Source organism: Vipera ursinii (assembly GCF_947247035.1).
Source record: "Vipera ursinii genome assembly, chromosome: 7".
NCBI classification, from domain to species: domain Eukaryota; kingdom Metazoa; phylum Chordata; class Lepidosauria; order Squamata; family Viperidae; genus Vipera; species Vipera ursinii.
In genome coordinates this window covers 50,716,002-50,742,685 of record NC_139521.1, presented here as the reverse complement: position 1 = coordinate 50,742,685, position 26,684 = coordinate 50,716,002, and the positions used below count along the sequence as shown (strand labels likewise).

Below are 26,684 nucleotides of genomic sequence, written 5' to 3'. Positions count from 1 at the left end.
ATTTCTATTATGTCATAAGAAATACCGTTCTGTCCTTGTAGTGTACACTATTCACATTATTTGGAGAGAGCTGCCTACTTGTTCAAATTAAGTTTGGGATAGATGTTCCTTTTTAATTTATTAACCTGGTCTATGACCTTGAGTTATTGGAAAGGGTAAGTAAAGGAAAAATAATTGCAGTTACATAGCGCAGTTTGTACTGTGACCTATGTTACCTTCAGGAAAAGCATGGGAAGTACCGGTAAGTCTGTCTGCCAAACTGAATGTACATTATTTTTTTGCTGTTGAATTATGAGAACATGAATTATATGCAGTTATTCAGGTCAATATTTGGGCAAACATTTAAAGGACTTGAGGATCTTTGTTTTAATGAATCATAAAAATGCTCAAGGAACACGTCAAAGTGCTGTGCATTCATAATTTGAAAGATTTATAATAATGATAAAAATAGGAATGAAGTTTGAAAACTGCTATTTGTTTACCACATTTATATTCTACTCACTTTGAAATAACTCTGGGAAGCTCCCCAAAGTTAAATAATTATAAATAAAATATTGAAAGCCATAAATAAAATATAGTATACATTTAGAAAGGGTTTTTTTTTTACAAAATAAAGGTTACATTGGGTATTTCTCAGTATTCTTATGCTTTTTCAAAAAGCAGATTTCTTAACTGTCTTAAATATTAACAATATTGTAGACATCCAGGTTTCTGGGAAAAGAGACTTAGCCAATACCTGTTTCTGTGCTCCCAGAATCTATTTTCTTTTCAGAGAGAAAGCTATTCCTTTCATCCTATTTTTCTGTATAAAACAGGTCAGACAGACAGATAGATTCTAGTTGAATATGATGTGTTAGTTCAGAGGTCCCCAACCTTTTGGGTACCAAGAACAGGTTACATGGAGAGAGATTTTTTTGCAGACTGGAGGGGGCGTGGTTTTGTGTGCTGCCTGCATCCTGTGGATAGGGCTTTGCTTGCTTGTGTAGACCAGTTGCTGGCATGCCACAGCCCGGTACTGGTCCACAGAGAAGGGGTTGGGGACCCCTCTGTTAGGTAACCCAGATCCAAGTCATATGGATTAGATAGTATTTTGAACTGGTTTTTGCAACCGATGTGTTGTTACACTATTGAAATAATTCTTATCTGCTTGTGGGCTGCTTCAATCTGTACCAACTGCAATTTGGTGGTAATTTTCAAAGGCAGCTGTAAGTAGGTATTACAATAGAAGGTTCTCTAGCTTGTCTCTGTATCCAGTCACTTGAGGTAATAGCTAGTGTTTAATTCAACATCTTTGCCCTCTCCCATCCTTGAAATTATAATTGAGGGCAAATCTCCCAGAGAGTAACTTTCCCATTATTCGTTGCCAATCAGATCTCAGCAACATATCCAGATCTGATGTTTCTCAATACCAAATTGTGAAGGAACATAGTCAAATTGCAAAGAATATTGGCACTGAACAATGAAATTCTAAGACCAAGGCAACCAGTACACAGTACCCAGGACCTGAGAATGAAGCAGGCGGACTAAAAAAAAACACCTGGTATTTTTTCTTCTTGATATTGCCAGCCTATTGTCATATCTCTCTCTTGCCTATCACATATCAAAGCTGCCCAGAGTTGGCCTGTGGTAAAATGGACACAATAAAATCAACCAGTCAATGAAATCCACTCACTACCTATCTCCAGATTAGAAATAATATATTTATTCATTAAATTCATATGCCACCATTTCACTACCCAAAGTAACACTCGATTTGCCAGTGCTGCTTTCCATCACTAAGTCCCCATTTCTCAAACCTGGGTGCTTAAAATCCACCTTTTATCCAGTCTTGTTGTAGATGAGCCGTGGTGGCGCTGTGGTTAGAATGCAGTATTGCAGGCTAATTCTGCTGACTGCCAGAAGTTTGATCCTAACTGGCTAATGGTTGACTCAGTCTTCCATCCTTCTGAAGTCAGTAAAATGAGGACTCAGATTGTTGGGGGCAATATGCTGATTCTGTAAACCGCTTAGAAGTGATATATAAGTCTGAAGTGCTATTGCTTGTGGGTTCCACCCAACCATCCTCCCCTCCTCAACAGAAGCTTACCAAATCCATCATTTATTCCTTTTTTTTTTTTGCTTCCCTTGTTTCCCTTCAAAGCCAATGTTTTTCCTACCCCTTCCTTCCATTTCTAACTTCCGTGTAGGGAAGATCCATTCCTTCTTGCCAGTACCCCATAGAGAAAGTTGATAGCTATGTCAATTGATCTTTGGTTGGTACATGGCAGGAAGTGGGAGGCAAAACAAGGTTTGTTCTTCTCCATATTCCTTACATAGCCAGGTGGTGAAACTAAAAGCAGTTGAAAATCCAATATTGTTTTTCCCCCCACTAATTCTACCTATTGTGTTTTAAGAAAAATGAAATGTGCACTTTGAAGCTAACTGAGATACTTTGACACCAATAGTGTTCTTAGCATAGATTATATCAAAATTTTATAAAACAATAGTGCCAATTGCCTTGCTTCTTTCTCAAACTTTAACTGGCAGATATAGCTTCTTCAAATAATTTCATAAATCTCTCCAGGAATAGAAACTGTTCTGTATGATTATGAATGTAATACTGTGCCTATCTATATAAGAACAACTTTTTCATTTTAGGGATTATCAAAAGGAGGGCTGCAAATATTTGAGGTTCATAATTATTTAGTTTCAAATTGAAATTAGTCAGCTCAACATTTTTCAACTGGAAAAAATTCCATCTTCCTCAGTCTGCCATTTTCATGGCTGAGTTGTAATGATATGAATTGTAACTTGGGATATCTGCTTAGGCCATCTTTGGGGTTTTCAAAAATGAGAAATGTTATACAGATATTTTAAATAAAAAATAAATACATCAGGTTGTAAAAAAATGAATGGAGCTTATTTTCCTATATATAGAGAGAGCCAAGCAATATTTCTCAGCTTGGAATGTCTCAAAAGCAATATTTGCATTGATTGGAAATGGACATCAAGATATGCTTCCATGAACACAATCACTGAACAATTAAAGAGAAAGTCTCTCTGTCTACAAGGTCATGTCTTACATAAAGATCCTTGGGAATTTTAGTTTACCTATTATCTACATTTACAAAAAGTTTTTTTTGGCTCTGCCAAAGTTCTACACATTGTCTAAGTTATGGACATTTTTTTTAACTTTTGGGCTTTGAAACTGATAAAGAAAACCATCAAGGTGAGTGGTGGAAGGAAGAAGCCTGTATACGGTTTTGTTTTGTTTTTACAAATGTTATTTAGGAGAAAGTTTAGATCTCATTTAACAACTTGGTTTTAATTTCAGATCAAGAGCTGAGGGCACTTGTCACTATCTGAAACTTTTCACAATCCTTTTAAAGTTTTCTCACTGTTTTTGTGTATTGTGCATACACATCCATCCATCTGACCATAATACATAGATGCACACAATACAACACACAGGCAACATACTTAAAAAGAAGTACAAGAAGAGTATAATCTATAAAGCATCAGGAGAGCACCATTAGGTGCACAATTGAATGTGAATTGGCATTTTATAATAACAGTGCAGTGATAGATTTGCTGTTCTGAACAGAGGGTTTCATGTGACTGCCAAAGAAATCCTTTCAGCTGTGTAAAACTTCATGGGTTCTAAAAATTGAAAGATGTGTTTTATACAAATTTTCTGCTAGAAAGGATTATTTCTTCCCATATTTAGCCAGGAAATTGTAGATATACAATGCCCTGTGTTTAGTGTTTGATCCCTGACCTCTCACTGTTGCCTGTTCTAAGGCATGGCAGTTCTTCCAGATAACTCAGTTTATGTAGTAATCTAAATTGGTTTTGGAGATTGGGAACTGGGGAGCATGTGAAGTTTCCACACTGCAACCAGAGCCACTTTCAGTCCTGTTTTTGTTCTTAAACCCATATGATTGCAACATAAGTGGGGGAAAGACGTTATGTGCCATGCAGTAAGAAAAAAGACAGAATTTTTTTTCTTTTCCCCTTCTTTTGTTAGTCTGATGAATTACTGTAGTTTGTATATAGTTTGAAATATTTTGACTGTAAATTACATACAGTTCAATATAATTAAGTAACAAGATGTCTATTTACCAACATCCTATGAAAATCTATGCAATACTGTTCATTTCATTTTATTTTATTCCATATCAAATTATTTCTTTTTGCTCATTTGTCACCTAAGTATGCAAATTTGCCAGGCTGTGAGTTTCCTCACATTTTTTTGCATTTATTAATTACTGTTACTGATGTAGAGAGCTAAAGCTCATAATTATTCATTTAGGTTTATACAACAAACAGTAATTTTAAATGTTTGTTTAGTAATTTGTACTTAAAAGGCAGAATTCCAGGTATTTATTATTTCATGATTCAAAATTTAAATGAACAAAATGTTGCTTAAAGTAAAATGGAAAGACAAAAACATAAAGTAAAGGTAAAGGTTCCCCCGCACATGCGTGCTAGTCGTTTCTGACTCTAGGGGCCGGTGCTCATCTCCGTTTCAAAGCCGAAGAGCCAGCGCTTGTCCGAGGACATCTCCGTGGTCATGTGGCCGGCATGACTAGACGCCAAAGGCACACGGAACGCTGTTACCTTCCCACCGTAGTGGTCCCTTTTTTTCTACTTGCATTTTTACGTGCTTTCGAACTGCTAGGTTGGCAGAAGCTGGGACAAGTAACAGGTGCTCACTCTGTTACGCGGCACTCGGGATTCGATCCACCAAACTGCCGACCTTCTGATCGACAAGCTCAGCATCTTAAAAACATACTTTGTGTTAAATTGTCCAAGTGAGTGTTTTATAGCCTTGTACTTGCTGGCTGTTGCCATTCATTTTCTAAAGATGTGGACAATTGATGACTTTGAGGAGAAATTGGAGGTATTACATAAAATCCATGCATATCACAATACTATTTTAATTCATCGTTTCTGAAAGACACAAGTGCAACTTCTTTTTTAATACTTGAAATTTCATTGTTAGTTCAATACAGCCTTCACTGACTTCTACATATAGCATGGTTCCCATGAATAAGCTACTACAGGTGTCTCATATAAAAAATTATAAATTTCTTTAATACTGCTTTTACTACTATGTTGAAAGACAACATATAGAGAGAGGCATTGGGGGAAATGAAAATACTGACAATACAGTTCATTGGCTACATTACTTGGGAAATAACGTTTTTACACAATACTAGCAGTACTATTCAATTGAAGTGTATCCCTTCTTGAGTATTTAATATATTTTGTAAATATGTAATCACACACTGTTTATGTACAGGTACAATATATATGGGAAATGTGCTTTGTTTTTTCTAATAAAATATTTAATCTGTCAAAAACACTTTCTAATATATATATACCTATGTAATACAAGATTTCAATACTTTTCTGATATTGAATTGTTTTTATTTCTGATTTATTTATTATAAGACTCATATAGGAATTGAACAAAAGAATAGTTGTATATTTTTATTGCCACTGTCAAACTACATGCTATGATTGTGATATAAGATACCCTTTGATATTCTGCTTCAGTTGCTTTTGTCTGAAATGTTGTTTGACCTAGTAAAACTAGAGAAAGTCAAATTGCATATTGTTGTTGTTGTTAGTTGCGAAGTCGCGACCCAATGGACAACGTTCCTCCAGGCCAGGGGTGTAAAACTGCTGGCTCACGGGCCGGATGCGTCATACCGAAGCCGTGCCCACCCCATTGCTGGCAATGGCAAAACCATCCCAATACGTTGCACGACATCACATGATGTCGTGAGTTTGACATGTCTGGTCCAGGCCTTCTTGTCCTCTACCATCTTCTGGAGTCCATTTAACCTCATGCCTACTGCTTCAGTGACTCCATCCAGCCACCTCATTCTCTGTCATCCCCTTCTTCTATTGCCCTCAATCTTTCCCAACATTAGGCTCTTCTTCAGTGAGTCCTTCCTTCTCATTAGGTGGCCAAAGTATTTGAGTTTCAACTTCAGGATCTGGCCTTCTAAAGAGCAGTCAGGGTTGATCTCCTCTAGGACTGACTGGTTTGAACGCCTTGCAGTCCAAGGGACTTGCAGGAGTCTTCTCCAGCACCATAGTTCAAAGGCCTCAAAATTCTTTGGCACTCAGCCTTTCTTATGGTCCAACTTTCTCAGCCATACATTGCAACTGGGAAAAACATGGGCTTGACTATTCACTCTTTTGTTGGCAGGATGATGTCTCTGCTTTTTAGTATGCTATCTATATTTGCCATAGCTTTCCTCCCCAGGAGCAAGCGTTTTTTAATTTCTTGGCTACAGTCCCCATCTGCGGTGATCTTGGAGCCCAGGAAAATAAAATCTGTCACTACCTCCATTTCTTCCCCATCTATTTGCCAGGAATTGACAGAGCTGGATGCCATGATCTTGGTTTTCTTAATGTTGAGTTTCGAACCAACTTTTGCACTTTCCTTCTTCACCCACATCAAGAGGCTCTTTAGTTCCTCTTCACTTTCTGCCATTAGAGTGGTACCATCTGCATATCTTAGGTTGTTGATATTTCTCCCAGCAATCTTAATTCCAACTTTTGATTCATCTAGCCCTGCCTTTCTCATGATGTGCTCTACATATAAGTTAAATAGGCAGGGTGACAGTATACAGCCTTACTGGATTCCTTTCCCAATTTTGAACCATTCAGTGGTTCCGTGTCCAGTTCTAAGTGTTGCTTCTTGACCCACCTATAGGTTTCTCAAGAGACAAATAAGATGGTCTGGTACTCCCATCTCTTTGAGAACTTGCCACAGTTTGTTGTGATCCGCACAATCAAGGGCTTTAGCATAGTCAATGAAGCAGAAGTAGATGTTTTTCTGGAACTCCCTAGCTTTCTCCATGATCCAACGTATGTTGGCAATTTGATCTCTAGTTCCTCTGCCTCTTCGAAATCCTGCCTGTACTTCTAGTAGTTCTCAATCCACATACTGCTGAAGTCTAGCTTGTAGGATTTTAAGCATAACTTTACTAGCATGTGACATGAGTGCAATGTTGCGATAGTTTGAACATTCTTTGGCACTGCCTTTCTTTGGAATTGGAATGTAAACTGATTTTTTCCAATCCTGTGGCCACTGTTGAGTTTTCCAAATTTGCTGGCAAATTGAGTGTAGCACTTTTACTGCATCGTCTTTTAAGATTTTGAATAGCTCAGCTGGAATACTGTCACCTCCACTAGCTTTGTTGTTGCTCAGTTTTCTTGAAGAGATCTCTGGTCCTCCCTATTCTATTGTTTTCTTCTATTTCTTTGCACTGTTCATTTAAGAAGGTATTATTATCTCTTCTAGCTATTCTCTGGAATTCTGCATTCAATTGGGTCTATCTTTCTCTTTCTTCCTTACCTTTCGTTCCCTTCTTTCCTCAGCTATTTACAAAGCTTCTTCAGACAGCCATTTTGCTTTCTTGCATTTCTCTTTCTTTGGGATGGTTTTAGTTGATACTTCTTGTACAATATTGCAAACCTCCGTCCATAATTCTTCAGGCACTCTTGTCTATTAGATCTAATTCTTTAAATCTATTTGTCACCTCTATTGTATAATCATCAGGGATATGATTTAGTTCATATCTGAGTGGCCTAGTGCTTTCCCCTACTTTCTTCAATTTAAGTCTAAATTTTGCAACAAGAAGCTCATGGTCTGAGCCACAGTCAGCTCCTCATCTTGTTTTTATTGACTATATAGAACTTCTCCATCTTTGGCTGCAGAGCACATAGTCAGTCTGATTTCTGTGTTGGCGGTCTGGTGATGTCCATGTGTAGAGCCGTCTCTTGGGTTGTTGGAAAAGAGTGTTTGCTATGACCATCGTATTCTCTTGACAAAATTCTATTACCCTGTGCCCTGCTTCATTTTGTACTCCAAGGCCAAACTTCCCTGTTATTCTGGTTATCCTTTGGCTTCCTACTTTAGCATTCCAATCCCCCATGATGATAAGGACATCATTTTTTGGTGTTAGTTCTATAAGGTGCTGTAGAGCTTCATAGAACCAGTCAATTTCTTCCTCTTCTGCACCAGTGGTTGGGGCATAGACTTGGACTACTGTGATATTGAATGGTTTGCCTTGGATTCGAACTGAGATCATTCTGTCATTTTGAGGATTGTATCTCAGTATTGCTTTTCCTACTCTTTTATTGACTATTTCTTCTGAGGGATTCTAGTATACCTGATGGTCATCTGAACTAAATTCACCCATTCCTGTCCATTTTAGTTCGCTGATTCCTAAGATGTTGATGTTCAGTCTTGTCATCTCTTGCTTGACCACGTCCAGCTTTCCTTGATTCATGGATCTTACATTCCAGGTTCCTATGGAGAAAAAAACTTTACAGCATCGGTCTTTCCTTTCACCACCAGATACATTCACAGCTGAGAGTCCTTTCAGCTTTGGCCCAGTTGCTTCATTCTTTCTGGCACTACTAATACTAGCCCTCTGCTCTTCCCCAATAGCATATTTGACACTTTCCAACCTGAGGGGCTCATCTTCCAGCATCATATCTTTTTGCCTTTGGGTACTGTCCATGGGGTTTTCATGGCAAAGATACTGGAGTGAGTTGCCATTTCCTTTTCCAGTGGATCACATTTTGTCAGAACTCTCTGCTATGACCTGTCTGTCTTGGGTGGCCCTGCACGGCATAGCTCATGGCTCCATTGAATTATGCAAGCCCCTTTGCCATGACAAGTGGGAATTTCCATAAAGGGGAAATTGCATATATATTGCTTGAAACAAGTATGAAACCGCATTTAATAACAGTCCATTTGATTACTTGTGAGTTAGATTCAATTACTTGAATTGAGTCCCTCCCTATTAGATAAATGATTGCTTACTTCCACAAGTTATTTATTTATTTACTGAATTTATTTGCCGCTCGACCTGTAATGAAACAACTCTGGGCAGTTTCCAACATTAAAATTATTCATCTACACATTTTTTCCCAAAAATATATAAGAAACAAGCCATTTTTATCATTTTGAAAGAAAAATCTTCATCAGGATCCAGTCCAAGCTGAGAATAAACAAAATGGAGACTGCTTTATAAAGAAGGTTGGAGTTTATTGAAGAGCAGAGCCAGACAGAAGTGTGGCTCTGGGAAAGTTGACCACATGTTGCTTGGAGTGGTGGGTTTTTATACCTTCTTGGACTTTTGAGGTTGTTTCCTGTTCCTGTTTGAGGCTTTGTATTTCCTGTGTCATGTATTTCTCCTTTCTTATATAATGATTCATGTCTGTGAGATAAAAATTCTATAGTTTTAGGAAAAGGAAAATGCATTTAAAGACTCCCAAATCATAGTCACCTCAAAAGCTGTGCTTGAAACACTTCAGTTCTTTCTCTGCTGTTCAATTATTTATGTTATTTACTTCAACATAACTGAATCCTAGGATTGATTTTTTGTGGAAAGAGGATAAATGTTATTTGGATCAGGATTCAAATCAGAGAAAGATATTTATTGAGCTTTTGAAATTCCCAATTAAAGAAAACAAGTTAACCAGTCTGATCCAAATGTGCTTGGACACTTTTTTTAATTGTTGTTGTTGTTAAAGTAGTAGCAATGGTATCATTGGAAAGGTTAGGTCTTAGACAGGAGGGTAAAAGTAGATTCTATGAGAATGAAATAAAGGAAGAATTTCCATTGCAGGCATAGTGAGTTAAACACATTTTTGTGGAGATAATCACCACAATAAAACCAAAGAACTGGAGTAGACCAATTCTGTTATTTATTAAAGTAAGGAGAGGACAGGAGATTTCCAACAAGTGCTCCTGATGGCTGCTTGTGAAGATACTGCAGGGTAGCAGTTGACAGCAGGAGACAAAAGTATTAATCATCAAGTTCATGACCTCTACTGGGACACTAAATTTGCTAACTTTGCTTCAAATCATATTAGAAAATTGCTTATTTAAATATCTTAAAGCTATTAAAAGTCTTTTAAATGACAATCCTGAAAAGTTCCTGGAGAATATAATTTTCTCCATAAACAAAAGAAAAATTAAGTATAATTTTAAGAAGTTAAAGAATTTGAAATAAATGGCAAAAAGCTAAATAAGGTTTTGAAAGTTATAAATGAATTAAGGGCTCAGACACATAGATATTCTGTGTTAATAAAGGAGTGGCAGATGTGAAACAAATTGTACTTGTTACAGAAATAGAATCAGAAATATTGGATATTGGATTTTAAAAAATCTGGATTACAAAACAGACATGGTATTAAAGGTAAAAGGTAAAGGTAAAGGTTCCCCCGCACATGCGTGCTAGTCGTTTCCAACTCTAGGGGCCGGTGCTCATCTCCGTTTCAAAGCCGAAGAGCCAGTGCTTGTCCAAGGACGTCTCCGTGGTCATGTGGCCGGCATGACTAGACGCCAAAGGTGCACGGAACGCTGTTACCTTCCCACCGTTGTGGTCCCTATTTTTCTACTTGCATTTTTTACGTGCTTTCGAACTGCTAGGTTGGCAGAAGCTGGGATGAGTAACAGGCGCTCACTCTGTTACGCGGCACTCGGGATTCGACCCGCCAAACTGCCGACCTTCTGATCGACAAACTCAGCGTCCTAACCCACTGAGCCACCGCGTCCCTATGGTATTAAAACTGGAATACAAATAATAAAGAAAAAAGTGGATTCCAAAAATAGAGAAAAGCCAAGAGAATCACCCTTTCGGTACTTTCTATCACAAAAAAAGATGGCTAAGGCTTGGAAATCAAAGATGTAATACAAAAGGCATGGACAATATTCTAGATAATGACTTTCCACTTACAAAAAAAACCCTGCTAAAGCAAACACGTCAAACTCACCACATCATGTGACATCGCACAATGTATCAGGATGGTTTTGCCATTGCTGGCAATGGGGTGGGCATGGCTTCTGCGTGACGCGTCCAGCCCACAGGCTGGCAGTTTGACACCCCTGTGCTAAAGCCTTGAAGAAGGCTTTGGGATTGGAAAAAGAAAGACAATGAATTAAGTAAAAGTTAGAAGTAAAAGAAAAACATGAAGCTGGTTTGTTTGATCAAGGTTAAAATAAGACTTTTTTAAAATAAAGCTCTAGTAACTTTTTATGGACTTTTTGGGACACCATGACTAAAAAGTTGATGATGCATGGGGAAGAAGAGATATTTATTGTAACTTTATAACCGCTGATGCGTTATCCAATTTGCTTTTACTTGATGTAATAGAGCCTTCTTTCCTTTTTTACATTTTTATTTTTCCTTTCTTTGCACTTTTTATTATATCTCTCTTTTTTCTTTTTCTCAGTGTAATTTGTATTCCTTTTACTGTTATATTTAACATTTTTAATAATAAATAAACAAAAAGAATGAAAGAAAGACCTATTTACTAGGTCTTCAAAGTCTTTTCTAATATTCTTTTACTTTTTCTCTCGTATTCTAAAATAGGTAGTATAGTATAGATTTGTTGGTCTGGGATTATGATTGAGAGCATTAAGAGGCTCACAAGGTGGCAGCAGACTGCAGCCACCTGAGAGGACAGAATAGAAATGGAATTTACGAGTTGTTTGAACCTAGGCATTGTGATATATGAATCATATCTATTGCTTACTATGTGTGAACCCAATCAGTAGTGACTTTAGCATGTCATTATCTCTCCTCCAAAGTAGTTCATAAAGTAAATAAATTCTTATTTGTGCTACCCTTAAGCTCTCAGAAAATAAAAAATAAACATGGCACTTTTGCACATCCATACCTTCTTAAATAAATTCTCATTCTGCCCTTAGGACAAAGATTTTTTAATATGCTGAATCATTGGCCTATATCACAATATTAAAATAAGAATTTGATTTTTGAGCTGATTTTTTTTTAGTCCCATATATTAAGGAAGCCAGTGTATTGCTAAGGGATAATGAAGTTCCTATTACTAGCAGCCATTTAGTTTCTTGTGAAAATGGAGAAAAACTGAAAAAATAAGAATACATTTGGAGACTATATGAAGATAAACGGTATGGATCTATTTATAGAGTTTTAAATTGGACCTAAGACTAATGGATAGTCTTCACCAGGTTTTAAAAAACATTTGTTCAGCAATCCTTATAATGTTCTACTCTGAAATAATATCTATTCAGTCACTCAAAGCTTTATTCTGATAAATGCCAAAAACAATCTCCTATAATCTATTGGAATATTAAATATACTTGATCTTTATAAAAATATTTCCCTGATTTTTTGTGTGTTCTTTTTCTTAATGAATAGCCTACTACAAAAGAATACCGTAATTGTTTTGGCAATGTGAACAAATAAATGTAGATTCTAAAGAAGGGTTGGTAGATAAAAATTTTCACAGAGTGTTAATGGGTATTTTAAACCACAAAATTAAAAATATCAAGTACTATTAAGAACAACTAAGTAACACATATATTGATAAAAGAAATGAACTTTAATTTTAAAAAAAATGTCGAGGAAGCCTCAAAATTATGGGATTGGAAATTTAATAACAAAATGGAATTTGTATCAAGTGCATTTTATATTCATGAGTCCTATTATATTTATCTCTAGTTCATCATTGAGAAATGTTTCAACTGGATCTTCAAGACCTTCTAAAGTGTGTTTAGTGTGTGGAGATGAAGCATCTGGATGCCATTATGGAGTAGTGACCTGTGGCAGTTGCAAAGTCTTCTTTAAGAGAGCAGTGGAAGGTAAATCCTCATGTGGGTTCTGATTTTATATTTTTTCTGATATAATTATATAGAATTTCATTGCCTTTAACTTAAAAATATCGTCATTTTTTAAAAATTACACAAATAATGCATGTATCTTTATCAGGAAAATACCTGGTTAGAATCTGCTGATGCTGTTAAGCTAATCCTTTTAATTTGTGTTCACAATTCTAATTATTTGAAATCTGATTTGTGTTTTCTGCACAAAAGCAAAAATTCTTTTAGTTACAAATAAACATGTCCAAACCTTTCATAAGCTTTGTAGTTTATGAAATTCTGTATAGAGACAAGCAGATGATGCATCCAACTGTTCTTCTGAAATAATAAATAATAACAAATATAGTTTAAAGCTAATTTAGGGATGACAGTTATACAGCTATGAACCACACTTTTAAGCATTTACACTTGTTTTTAAAAAGAAGTTGATTAATTTGGAAAGGAGTGAAGTTTTCATACAGCCAATCTGGAATTCAGGTGACTGATACAGGCTGCTTGCAGTATCTGAAGCAAAGCACTTCAAGTAAACAACATCTACAGTATATCTTTTTATCAGAAAATGATTTGTTCAATTCTATATTACACTTGCCTTTTCACTGCATCCTTCTCCCAATTGCTGCAATAGCTGTAGTGCTTAGTGCAGAAGCCAGTTCTGTCAACGCAAAGTAACTGATTCATGCAAATCGATCTTCCTTTGGTGTTTATAAAAGTGGAATATTTCCCCTCTATGTCACTACTTCCCTGCATTGAGACAAAGCAACATGCCTCCATAAGGCAAATGGAAAATGGACTGCAATCCTCAGAGGTAAATGAAAATCTCTGATGGAATATTTCAGTCAAAATTATAAATGAATTACAAATTCATCAAATAAAGTTTACTTTAATACAAAATTGTTATGACAACTTTATCTGGCTAACGAGATTTTAGTACTAGCAAGAAAGGCTGTGATTAGTATTGGATCACCTGACTTGTATATAGAAGTTTAGTCGGTAATATGTCAGTGGACCTAGAAAAACATCTGCATAAAAGCCTGTGGAAACATATATTTTGTCTGTTGCTCATATTTAAGGGTTAATTAAGCTGGTTTCTATGTTTGTGGAGACACCCAGCACTTTTGCAACTTGATAGTGTTTTTTACATCTGGAGATACTTTCAGATGTAAGCTATAGAATACTTCCATGTATTTTGACCAAATTTGGTACTTTGCCAATCACATTGCTCTTGCAGCATAGCAGCACGGCATCATACCATGTCACTTTTGACTGGATGTCTTTTTCACCTGCTTCAGCTTCTTCTACTTTTAGCAACAATTAAAAAAAAATAAGACCATGTAGCTATATTCTTAAATATAATCAAGGAATCAACTTACCTGTGAAAGTGTTGAGAAGTTTCTCTAAGACTATGCAGTGCAAATCTTCTGTTTCATGAATTTAAAGTTATGTAAAAGATCAATATTTATTAATCTTTAGCTACTCAGGAGAGGAACAAACTATGCTAGTGTTCTGAAGTATATTGTTATTTCAGATAGGATGAATGAATATATAACTCTAATGCTGTATATAATTACCGTGGACTGTATTATGTTATTTACTCATAAGATACTTCAGCATTTCCCATATAAAATAAGTCTATTTGAGTTTGCAATTTTATATTTAATGATATAAATTTTTAAAACAATTAATGAACTGGCATAATATATTATTCTATAATTAAAATATATTCAATTTTGCTATTGGTTTATCTTTTAGAAGAGAAAGAATTACCTGTGATGATACCTATCAAACTTAGCTATGAATTATTCACCATACCATACTGAATAAAGCACAATTGGATGGTTTCATTCAATTTGTTAAATCATAAATCATGATTAAATGTAACAGTGATTGCATTTGGAGAACATACAAACCACAACCAAATACATCTCACAATAGCTTAGCTCCTTCTCTACAACTAGTCAGTTCTGAGTAATCAAAACTAATTATTACAAGCCAGGATTTCTGTGTTGCCACAGCTGATCTTACATACACATACTAGATTAGGGCTTTCTATAGTAGCTGTGTTTATTTTAATGCTAAAATTTATTTTAGAACTCAAAATTATTTTTAGTTAAATATAAACATTTTAATGTCAGAATTGGTTTTATGTGAAAGTTTAATGCTTTGCTACTCTTCATGGTGTTGCCTCCAAATGCTTCCAAAGGAAGTAGTGCTCATGTATCAAGATTGAAAATAAATTCTGGTGTTCTAATAAAGATGCATGTTGCATATATTTAAATTGTCTTTATATCTATAAAGATCAAAACTAGGTGGGCAATAGCTTTCCCTTTGACAGTTTATGAAACCACAAAAAATGGACTTTGAAGTAACAAGACAGAAAGAGTATTGATGCTTTTGGACTTTGATGCTCCACAAGACTCCTGAGGATACCTTGGCTAATCAAGGAAATAAACAAATGAATAATTTAACAAATCAATACTAAGTTCTTAGTTGAAGCACACTTATACAAGCTCAAAATAACATATTTTGGCTGTATTATCCCTGCTCTTTTGAAAAGTCTGGGAAAGGAGGATTTGATCATACATAATCAAACAATAAGGGACGCAGTGGCTCAGTGGGTTAGGACACTGAGCTTGTCGATCAGAAGGTTGGCAGTTTGGCGGGTCGAATCCCGAGTGCCGTGTAACAGAGTGAGCGCCTGTTACTCGTCCCAGCTTCTGCCAACCTAGCAGTTCGAAAGCACGTAAAAATGCAAGTAGAAAAATAGGGACCACTACAGTGGGAAGGTAACAGCGTTCCGTGCGCCTTTGGCGTCTAGTCATGCTGGCCACATGACTACGGAGACATCCTCGGACAAATGCTGTCTCTTCGGCTTTGAAACGGAGATGAGCACCGGCCCCTAGAGTCGGAAATGACTAGCACGCATGTGCGGGGGAACCTTTACCTTTACCTTTACTAATCAAACAATGCTACCGTGTTTCCCCGAAAGTAAGTGTATTATATGTAAACAGTTAAGTTAGATATGATTAAACCGTATACGTGAAGAAAAACAAATCTGACAGGAGAACACGCGGGAACTTTGACAGCTGTCAAAGTTCCCCGCACAGCGCAGGCGCAACCGCTGACAGCTCGCGGCTGTCAAAACACCGAGCCATGCGGAAGCCTGAACTGTCAAGAACAGACGACGCGGATTGGTCCAGATAGACGCGGCGCCAAATGGACGTTCCTGATTGGCCCTCACTGACAGCTGCCGGCTATGAAAGCCGGGCGAGTTATTCTGTTTTGTCTTGCTCTAAATAAACCTTTAGTTAACTAGCCTGTCGTCCCGAGTGGTCCTTCGGCTACTTCACTGGCGACGAAGGTGGGATCGCTCCAGAGCTGAAGTCACGGCCGCGGAAGAGAGTTCCCGGCCAGAGCTGTCACGGGAAGTTTTAACTTCCAACAGAGCGAGACCCAGGACCGGACGACATGGCAAACTTCGGCCGCGTGAGGGAATTCGACACCCGACATCCCGAAAGGTGGCAATCACACCTGGGTCAGGTCGAGGGATTCCTCCTGGTCAGCAAAATTACCGATGACCGAGCCAAGGCCGTGGCGCTGCTATACATCAGTGGACCCCCCGTCTACAACGCTGCCGTGGGGCTGTTCAGCCCGGTACCCATCACCGAGGTATCCTACGCGGACCTGGTAGACCAGCTGACGAAGCACTACATGCCAGCCTGATCCGAACTGTACTGGCGGGTTCAATTCGCCCAGAAGAAGCAACGTCCAGACGAACCCGCAAACGATTTCATCGCTGGGGTCCGACACGCCGCGCGGAACTGCCATTTCCCCGACCTAGAAACCCGCATCAGAGACCAGGTGGTGATCGGCCTGAGGGACGAACGCCTACAGAAGAAGCTGACATCCAAGACCGATATGAGCCTGGCAGAGTTGACCAGAGAAATCATGGCCTACGAGTACAACCACAAGAAGAAGCCGACCACCACGACCCCAGAGAGCCCAGCGACCGTCTTCCAAGAGAGCGCGACCCTCAGCGACAGCGAAGAGTCGGTGGATTTCACCGACGGAGAAGCCCTGCAGCGCAGAATGGAACGCAGACAACCTAGGAGAAGCGACACCTCGGACCGCCGAAGGTCTAGGAACCCCCCTCCGCCACCGCCGCGTTACGAGCAACGGGCCGCCTGCGCCAGCTGCGGGGGCAACCATGCCCGAGGAAGCTGCCGGTTCAGAAATGCTAAATGCCACAATTGTGGGAAGACTGGCCACATCAAACCGGTGTGCCGCAGCAAGGCCCGTGACAACATCAATGATGTGGAGACAAACTCCCCAGGTAGGCCAGCTACCCAGGCCAGCAGAGAAAAACCGCCAGGGGCCCTGGTAGAAACAATTGACAGGGTAAACAGCCTAAGCTCAAAGGTTAAGATCAGGGTAAGAATTCAGGGGGTGCCCTGCCTCATGGAAGTGGATTCAGGGTCAGCAGTCTCCCTAATTTCATTTAAAACTTATCAGGAGATCTGTCAACAAGGCAAGGGAAAAATTCCCCTGAGGCAAACCCAGGTCCACCTAGCAGACTTCCAGAAAACCCCTATTCCTCTGGAAGGGAGGGCTAAGGTGGAAGTAGAGTACAGATCTTTCAAGGGTCCCCTAGAAGTACTGGTAACGCCGGGAAATCGCACCAACCTGATAGGGCTGAACTGGTTCGGACCGTTAGGGATCGCCATAACGGGGGTAAACACTGTACAATCACCCAGTCTCGAAGCTGTTTGCAATAAGTATGCAGACGTCTTCGATGGCACTTTAGGGAAATACACGGGTCCCCCCATCTCTTTACAATTAAACCCAGCCATCCAACCCATTAAGATAAGAGCTAGGAGAGTGCCCTTTGCCCTTAAAGAAAAAATTGAAAGGGAACTAGAGCGCCTCGTTGGGCTCGGGGTGCTTGAACCGACAGAGGGGGGAAGCTGGGAGACCCCAATAGTCACCCCAGTTAAGCCTAATGGGGAAATAAGATTATGCGCGGACTATAAGGCGACCCTCAACGTAGCTCTTAGCCCCCATGCTTACCCGGTGCCAGCGGTAAGGGACGTTTTTGCTTCCATCCGCTCCGGCGCCATTTTCGCCAAACTTGATCTCACGCATGCGTATTTGCAACTGCCTGTCACAAATGACACCGCGGAAGCCCAGACAATTGTCACCCACCGCGGTGCCTTTAAAGTAAAAAGGCTACAATTCGGCATATCAGCAGCCCCGGGTATCTTCCAGGGTATCATGGAGAAAACCCTGAAAGGAATACCCGGGGTCTGCCCCTACTTCGACGATGTTCTCATCGCCGGAGAAAATGAAGAAAATTTAGCTGACAGGCTGTCAGCTGTGCTGAGCCAGCTCAGAGAAGCCGGCCTCAAACTTAAGCGGGAAAAGTGCTCCATTGGAGTCACCTCCACAGAGTTCCTAGGGTACAAAATAGACGGACAGGGCATCCACCCCACCACAGACAAACTAAGGGCTATTCAAACAGCACCTAGCCCAAGGAATAAACAAGAACTCCAAGCCTTTTTAGGATTATTAAATTTTTATCATGCCTTCATCCCCCACAAAGCCACTATCGCAGAGCCTCTGCATAGACTCCTGGATAAGGGAACTGCCTGGTCCTGGACCAAAATTCATGAAAATAGCTTCCAATCACTAAAAAAGATTATTTGCAATAGCTCAACGATCACCCTTTTCCGAGAAGATACACCAATATGCATCGCTTGCGACGCATCTCCCTATGGAATTGGGGCAGTATTAAGTCATTTATACAAGGATGGCACCCAAAGACCCATAGCCTTTTATTCACGCACTCTGTCAAAAGCAGAAAGGAATTACGCACAAATAGACAGAGAAGCCCTAGCAATAGTTGCAGGGGTCAAAAAATTTCACGACTATCTTTATGGGAGACCCTTCACTATATACACAGATCACAAACCCCTATTAGGGATATTCACGTGGAATAAAATAACACCTCAGATTCTCTCACCGAGAATACTACGGTGGTCCACATTCTTATCTGCCTGTTCTTATCAGTTAATCCATAAACCAGGGAAGGAATTAGGACACGCAGACTGCCTCAGCAGACTGCCAATTCCTAGCAATGACCCAGACCCAGCCCCAGCTGGGATGATCCTAGCAATTTCTCAACTTCCAGACTGTCCCCTCTCTGCTAAGATTATAGCGAACAACTCAGCTAGGGACAAAATACTCAGCAGAATTCTCAGGTGGGCCACAACAGGGTGGCCAGCAAAAAACCCACACCCCCAATTCCAACCATACTTCAACAGGAAAAATGAAATATCTTCACATAGGGGATGCCTGCTATGGGGAAATCGTGTCATAATACCAAATAAGAACACAAATCAAACGTTAGACATCTTACACGAAGGACACCCTGGCATTGTCAAAATGAAAGCTATGGCCAGAAGTTATGTTTGGTGGCCGGGCATAGATAAGGAAATAGAAAAATATGTAGGAGGGTGCTATACCTGTCAAGCAACCCGGAACGAACCACCCCAGGCACCAATTCACAAATGGGAAACAACAAAAAACCCATGGTCACGCATACATTTAGACTTTGCAGGACCTATCCAGGGACAGAGTTTCCTAATTGTAGTGGACAGTTATTCTAAATGGTTAGAAGTCACTCCCCTTAAGAAAACAACGTCAGGAGCCACTATACAAGCCCTAAGAAAAATATTCGCCACACACGGCCTCCCAGACACCATAGTTTCAGACAATGGCCCTCAATTCACCTCTCGTGAATTTCAGATATTCGCTATGAAGAATTGTATTAGGCTGGTCACGTCTGCGCCCTTCCACCCATCGACTAACGGGATGGCTGAAATTATGGTACGCTCCACAAAAGAAGCTTTGAAAAAATTCGTCAAGGGGAACTGGCAAAGGCGACTCAGCCAATTCCTAATGTCACAACACGCAACTCCATGCACAACAACGGGCAAATCACCAGCGGAACTAAGATGGGGGAGGAGGCTGATAACGCGGCTTGACAGACTGCATCCTGACACATACCCGGAAGAAAACGAACAAACCCCCCCCAACCGCACACTCAAACCAGGGCAAATGATATGGGCACGATCTTACTCAGATAAAAACAAATGGGTCCAAGGAACAGTGCTAAAACAAACAGGACCCATTTCTTACCTAATATCCACACAAACTCACGGCAACCTACGCCGCCATATCGACCAACTCAGACCCAGACAACCACCATATACCCCAGAACCCCAAACGACGGAACTCAACCTGCAACCCCCTCCAGAAATACTACCGATACCAAACCAAGAGGAAGAGGAGCAAAGAGACGCACCACCGGCAGACCCAGACATCGCCCCACTTCCACGTCGTTCCAACAGGAACCGAAGGGCCCCCACCTACCTAAAGGACTACCAGTGGGCAGGTTCCAACGACAGAGAGGGAGGAAATGCTCCAGGGGAGGGGTAAGGGGTGTATTATATGTAAACAGTTAAGTTAGATATGATTAAACCGTATACGTGAAGAAAAACAAATCTGACAGGAGAACACGCGGGAACTTTGACAGCTGTCAAAGTTCCCCGCACAGCGCAGGCGCAACCGCTGACAGCTCGCGGCTGTCAAAACACCGAGCCATGCGGAAGCCTGAACTGTCAAGAACAGACGACGCGGATTGGTCCAGATAGACGCGGCGCCAAATGGACGTTCCTGATTGGCCCTCACTGACAGCTGCCGGCTATGAAAGCCGGGCGAGTTATTCTGTTTTGTCTTGCTCTAAATAAACCTTTAGTTAACTAGCCTGTCGTCCCGAGTGGTCCTTCGGCTACTTCAGTAAGACCGGGTCTTTTTTTTGCCTCCAAAAGAGGCACTAGGTCTTATTTTCAGGGGATGTCTTTTATACTAACCTCCGGCACTGACAACCCTGCCCAGCCGGCCCACTTCTGCAGCCAAAGGAGCAGCTTCATTCTGCAGCTGCATTCCAGCCTGCGTTTCACAGTCAGGCCTTTCTGGAAGGCCTCTCCAGCTAAGTACCAAGCTATGGATTGAATCCATAGCTCAGTTCTCAGCTGCAGACACTTCCAGAATCACCTGAGGCTGAGAAATGCAGGTCTGGCTGCAGAAGAAGTGGGCTGGTGAGGAGAGCCCTGGCTGCAAGGTAAGTGGATGTGGGGCATGTGGGGCAGATCCATCCCCACCCCCGTCCTAGCTTGATTTTTAGGTGTGTGCCTCGCCCCAAAACTAGGGCTTATTTTGGGGGTAAGGCTTACTTTCAGGGAAACAGGGTATATATTACATTTTAGAATTACCTATGTAAAAATTGGATAGAAGTAACATTAAAAACTTACTAATTGTATTTTTCTTCTATTTCTTAAAAGATGGATTTAAAAGGTTGATTTAAATTAACCTTACCTGCTGCTTTCTGTCATGTATTATTTTTATCTGAATCATTCATTACAACAATCTTTTACATTATACTTCTCTATATTCTCCTTTTACTTCAGCACTAATGGAACTAGTATTTTTCCATTAAAGGCTGCAGTTTATTTAATTCACTTTTCAAGGCCAGTATCCCCTTGGAATTCAACATTTATTTACTTGGTTTTCTAGTGTTATCATAGAATCTGTTTTTAGATACAGAGTCTTACAAACACACACATAAGCTAGTTATCATAACAACCTGTTTCAGTATATTCTGGAAATGCTGGAAGATTTGCAGTAGTGAATAAGAGTTGACTAAAATGTGGGTCATTGTATTGAATTATGTGTAATTCAAGATCCGTTAATTTTCACTGCAAATATTCTAAATATAATTGTATCTGGTGCAGCCTGTTTTTTGTATCTTGCTAATGCAACTTTCCTTAATTTGGGTGAATTTAGTGCACTGTACGAACATGTGCACTATATTTTTGAACATGATTGTTGACTGTATCTGACCATCAGAATTGAAATGCTTCTTTTTGGAAATAGCGTTCTGTATTCCTCTTGCTTTTTAAAACAACCAGTAGTTACAAACACATAAACATAACCAGTAGTTACAAATACATAAACATTTGTAACCAGTAGTTACAAATACATAAACAAGGATTACACTGTGTTTGGAATTTTCTTTCTTTCTTTTTTTTTTTTTTTTGCTGTTTGATATGTTTAAGTTGCCCAGAGATTTATTAGAGTTGGGTAGCCCAGAAATTTGTTAAATACGTAAGTAGATGTATTATAAATAAAAAACAAACAAAAGCAAATAAATTATTTTGTTAATAAGCCTTCACTAAAAGAGGAAAATTGCATTCATTTCTTTCTTCCTGAATTTCTGTGGTATGATTTTCAGTCTTTTAGCTGTGATTGACTCACACTTGGCACTTGATATTTTTATTGAGATGTAATAACAACATCAGGGAAAGGAGAATGGAGAGTAACATTTGTTTGATTCCCACACCATGATTTTATAATATAGAAATGCTTAAAATCATAGTTGAAATGACTTAGGCTAAGTTTATTTGTGCTTGTTTATATGTTTATTTACAACCATGATAAGAATAGTGGATTGTACAATGTTCTTGATCATAAATACTGTGTTTCAAAAGGAATTTTGATGGCAAACAGCATTACAATTTACTGTTTCCACTGCCACACAGTTGTTTTCACACAGTATCTAACTGGTTTGGTAGAATGTAGGAGAGCCTTGGTGCAGCAGTGGGCTAATGCCTCCTTAAGTAACACCAGCTGCCTGCAATTAGTGCAGGTTCACATCCCACCAGGCTCAAGGTTGACTCAGCCTTGCATCCTTCCGAGGTAGGTAAAATGAGGACCCAGATTGTTGGGGGCAATTAAGCTGACTTTGTAATAATGCCGCTTGGGGGGGTGTATGAAAGCCCTAATAAGCAGGCATATACATAGAATGAAGGCTACTGCTAAGCTTGTAAGCTGCCCTGAGTCTTCGGAGAAGGGCGGGATATAAATGGAATTAAAAAAAAAAAGTGCTTTGCATAGAACAGGATGGTTCCTTGATCTGTATGTGCAGTATAGCGGACTGTAGGGAGGCCTTCGTGGCTACACAGCCCAGGGGTACCTGTGGATTTGAAAAGAGGTCTCCGTAATGATTTGAACAATGGTACCTGCTTGCAGAACTCAAATACTTTGGCCACCTAATGAGAAGGAAGGACTCACTGGAGAAGAGCCTAATGCTGGGAAAGATTGAGGGCAATAGAAGAAGGGGACGACAGAGAATGAGGTGGCTGGATAGAGTCATTGAAGCAGTAGGCGTGAGCTTAGATGGACTCCAGAAGATGGTAGAGGACAGGAAGGCCTGGAGGAACAGTGTCCATAGGGTCACGATGGGTCGGACACGACTTCGCAACTAACAACAACAACACCTGCTTGCAGAGCAACATGAGTTAGTCTCTGTAGGAAGGCTGTGCCTTGCATTGGCTGGGTATGCCTGCCAGCAGAAAACACAATTTACTTGGGCTGCTGGCCCTGTAACTGGTCAAAGTTCCTGGGTATGTTGGAATAAGAGTGGATCTTCAGCACTGTGGTAATTTTGTTATGCTGGTGGATCAGATAGGTGGCTAATATGGGGGTGGGGAGAGATAAGCATATATGGGCTAGTTGCAGCATCTCTATAGTCAATCCTAAGGGTGGATGGACTGACACGCTCCCATATTTTTAGCAAGTAATGGTGGGGAAGCTCAAATGACCATAACTTTGGGGTATAAGTCATAAGTCTGTTCGTTCGGCACCATTGTAATTTCGAATGGATGTTGAATAAACAGTTGTTAAGCAAAGATTATTCATACTTGGTCAAACTGTTTATGTTCTTCCACAGGAGTGACTTTCAAAGCTGGTCTGCTTAGCCTCATCCTGACAAGACTATAGTTTCCCAATAATATTATACACTCATTAATTATTTCAGTTATGTAATTGCAAGTCTTTCTAGAATTATATAAAACTAATTTTGTGTCTTAGCTTATTTTTTCTTTAGCAGGATTCTTAGCATTAAGGACCATTTAAATTGTCACAATGAAAGTCTCCTTATTTTCAAATCTCTTAAGTTGACAAAAATTGTTATTTCCATATACCGGGCAGGGTGAAGGGATTATGACTGGTACAGATCAAATTTAATTATCTGGATAAATGTATTGTTGTAAGTTAAATAATGTCTGTTTAGACGCAGGAGAAACATACATTTGGCTTCATGTCCCACTGTGTTTACAAAGGACATATTGATCATTCTACCCATGGCAAGGGTTAATTAAACACTTCACATCAACAGTGAAAATAAATGTTACAGTCTTTCTTGTGAAACAAGTGAGAATATCAGTCACAAATTAAATACTAGCTTGGAATTATGTACTCCCTCTTGATTTTTATCCTTCTTTAGGAACTTGTTCTTTCATTTTCTTTAAGGCATATGCTGCATATAGCAATCACTCAACATCAGTCCTAATTACGTCTTAGTTCAGTATGCACATGCAAGTTAAAGCAGTATGGCAATTTATATGACTTCCAGTTGTGGTCCATTATCTGTCCCCTTTATTACTAGAAGGACTTCTTGTGATACTCCAGTGACTGCCGCTGTCTCATTTTCTAATATACATGAAATATAGTTACAGTGGATGTATGGTTAATAGGCCTCAGTATTTAACATGGATCTTGCTTGAAGATGGTACATTTATTTATTTTATGTTCTACTGTCAAGTTTCCGACGTATGGGCTTTTCAAGTGCCTGGGGCCTCTGCAGCAATGGGAGGTTGGGGAGCCCACACAAGTGAAAGGCCAGCAACCTCTGAGCTTGCCCCAGCTAATAGAAGCCTTGCAACAGCTGGGGGTGGTGCAGAAGCCTGGAGATCAGGAGCTGGTGGGAGGACAACAGCAAGGGTGGCAGAAGCAGGACCCAAACGTGCAACCCCTGAATGTACAGCAGGACCAGTGGGGCCAGCAGCAGGGGGGGCCCTGGCAGCCATTAAATCAGCAACCAGAGTGGGGCCAGCAGCAACTGGAGACACAACAACAGCAGTGGGGGCCCTGGCAGCCAGTGAATCAACAACCAGGAGGGGGCCAGCAGCAGTGGGGTCCCCAGCAACCGTTGATCCAACAATCAAGAGGGGGACAGCAGCAATGGGGGCCCCAGCAGCAGTTGAACCAACAATTAGGGTGGGACCAGCAGCAATGGGGGCCCCAGCTAGCAATGATGAGCTCACCCTTCAGAGCAACCTTCAGTGGGGCCCCAGAGAAACTGATTTTTTTTCCTCAACCAAGTATGCTCTCACTTGAATCGCTGGGGTCACTCTTACCCGGACCCGGGTGCGATGGTCAATGTGATTGCATCCAACCTAGAGGGAGAAGCATCTGAATGGTTGACATCTACTTTTTATCTGATTACATTTAATTTTTAAAAAAATTATGTAGCCACCCATAGTAATATCCCACAAAATACCACAAATAATATCACATAACCCTATGTGATTAACAGTCAAATATAAAAATAATAAAATACAACAAAATTAAAAAAACCTAAAACAATCATAAAACGCTGGCCTAAAACTTGAGGGAAAAGCTAGATTTTAATGACTTTCCAGAAGGGGAGCTCCAACTCCAGGGAGAGGCTGTTCCATAAGAGTAGAAATAGCCATTATAGAAAAGCCTTGTTTTCCAGGTGCCACCAGATGGCATTTTTTGTATACAGGAGCTGGAGGATGCCTACCCTATCTGACTTGATGCAACAAGTATACTGTATGTCCTTAAAATTAGGTGGTCCCTCAAAAAAACTGGCCCTGTATTATGCAAGGCTTTAGAAGTGATAACCACCACTTTGAATTACAGCTGGTAAAAAACTGTAGCTCAGTCAACGTAGCTCATAGCAGCAGTATAACATGGGCAAACCACGATCCTTCCAGAATTGCATATGATGCTGGATTTTGGATCAGTTGAAGTTTTTGCATGGTCTTCAAGGGCAAATCACATATAGCACATTGCAAGGAGTTCTAAGGAGAAATTACCAAGATATAGGCAACTGCGATCAGGTTTTCCTGTTCTAGCTGGCACACAAAATGAACTCATGCAAAAACCTTTGTAGCCTGGCTGCCAACTGATTCTTCGAGCAGAAGCCAAAAATCCAAGATTGTAATCATATTGCATATCAATTCGGTTTGGGGCAATGTTACCCTATTGAGAGAAGGCAAGTTGAAGTTCCTTACTATCATAAGTGGTACATGGTATAATATGATTTGTATGAAATGGTATAGGGTTTCCTGCCTGAGCAGGGGGGTTGGACTAGATAACATTCCAAGGTCCCTTCCAACACTATCATCATCATTATCATTATTATTGATCATTGCACGGTCAGCCAGATGTTTAGACTGGATTTGGCATTTTTGTCGTACCTATTGAGTCCTTACCAAGGACCTGGGATAGGCAGATGTGGATGTTTTATGGTATTACAGATATCGTCGCAGGATGGAAGCAGTTGCTAGTAAGGCCGCCTTTTGCAATTGACTAATGGCAAATTTGTCAATGCCAATGGTGTTCAAGTGGTGCTCCAGTTGTTTTGGGATTGCACCCAAGGCACCTATTACTATTGGTACTACCCTTGCTTGCCTTTGCCACAGTCTTTCTATTTTTACTTGTAGGTCTTTGTATTTTGTTATCTTCTCCAGTTCTTTCTCGTCTATTCTGCTGTCTCCAAGCACTGCCACGTCCACTATCGAGACTTTTTTGTCTTTCATATCGACAATTGTTAAGTTATGTTAAGTGTTATGTTGCAGGTGCTTGTCTGTTTGAATTCTGAAGTCCCAGAGCAGTTAAACTTTATCATTTTCTGTGACTTTCTCTATTTTATGATCCCACCAGTTCTTGCTTACAGGCAAATGATATTTCTTGCAGATCTTTAAATGCACCATTGTTGCTACTTTGTCATGCCGCTACTTGTAGTCAGACTGTGCGATCTTCTTGCAGCAGCTTAACAGGTGGTCCACTGTTTCTTCAGCTTCTTTGCATAGGTGGC

The 26,684-nt window shown here is 39.9% G+C and overlaps 1 protein-coding gene across 4 annotated transcripts in view; it reads left to right on the top strand.

Moving 5' to 3' along the window:
- NR3C2 (nuclear receptor subfamily 3 group C member 2) overlaps window positions 1-26,684 on the top strand; it is a 177,254-nt gene that overhangs the window by 79,462 nt on the left and 71,108 nt on the right. For 3 of the 4 annotated variants that reach the window (XM_083367774.1, XM_083367773.1, XM_083367772.1), the window contains one exon: window positions 12,504-12,655. In XM_083367774.1, coding sequence (XP_083223900.1) covers window positions 12,504-12,655 — 152 coding nt within the window. The remainder of the gene's footprint in view (window positions 1-12,503; window positions 12,656-26,684) is intronic. The other variant, XM_083367775.1, reaches the window with a different exon arrangement.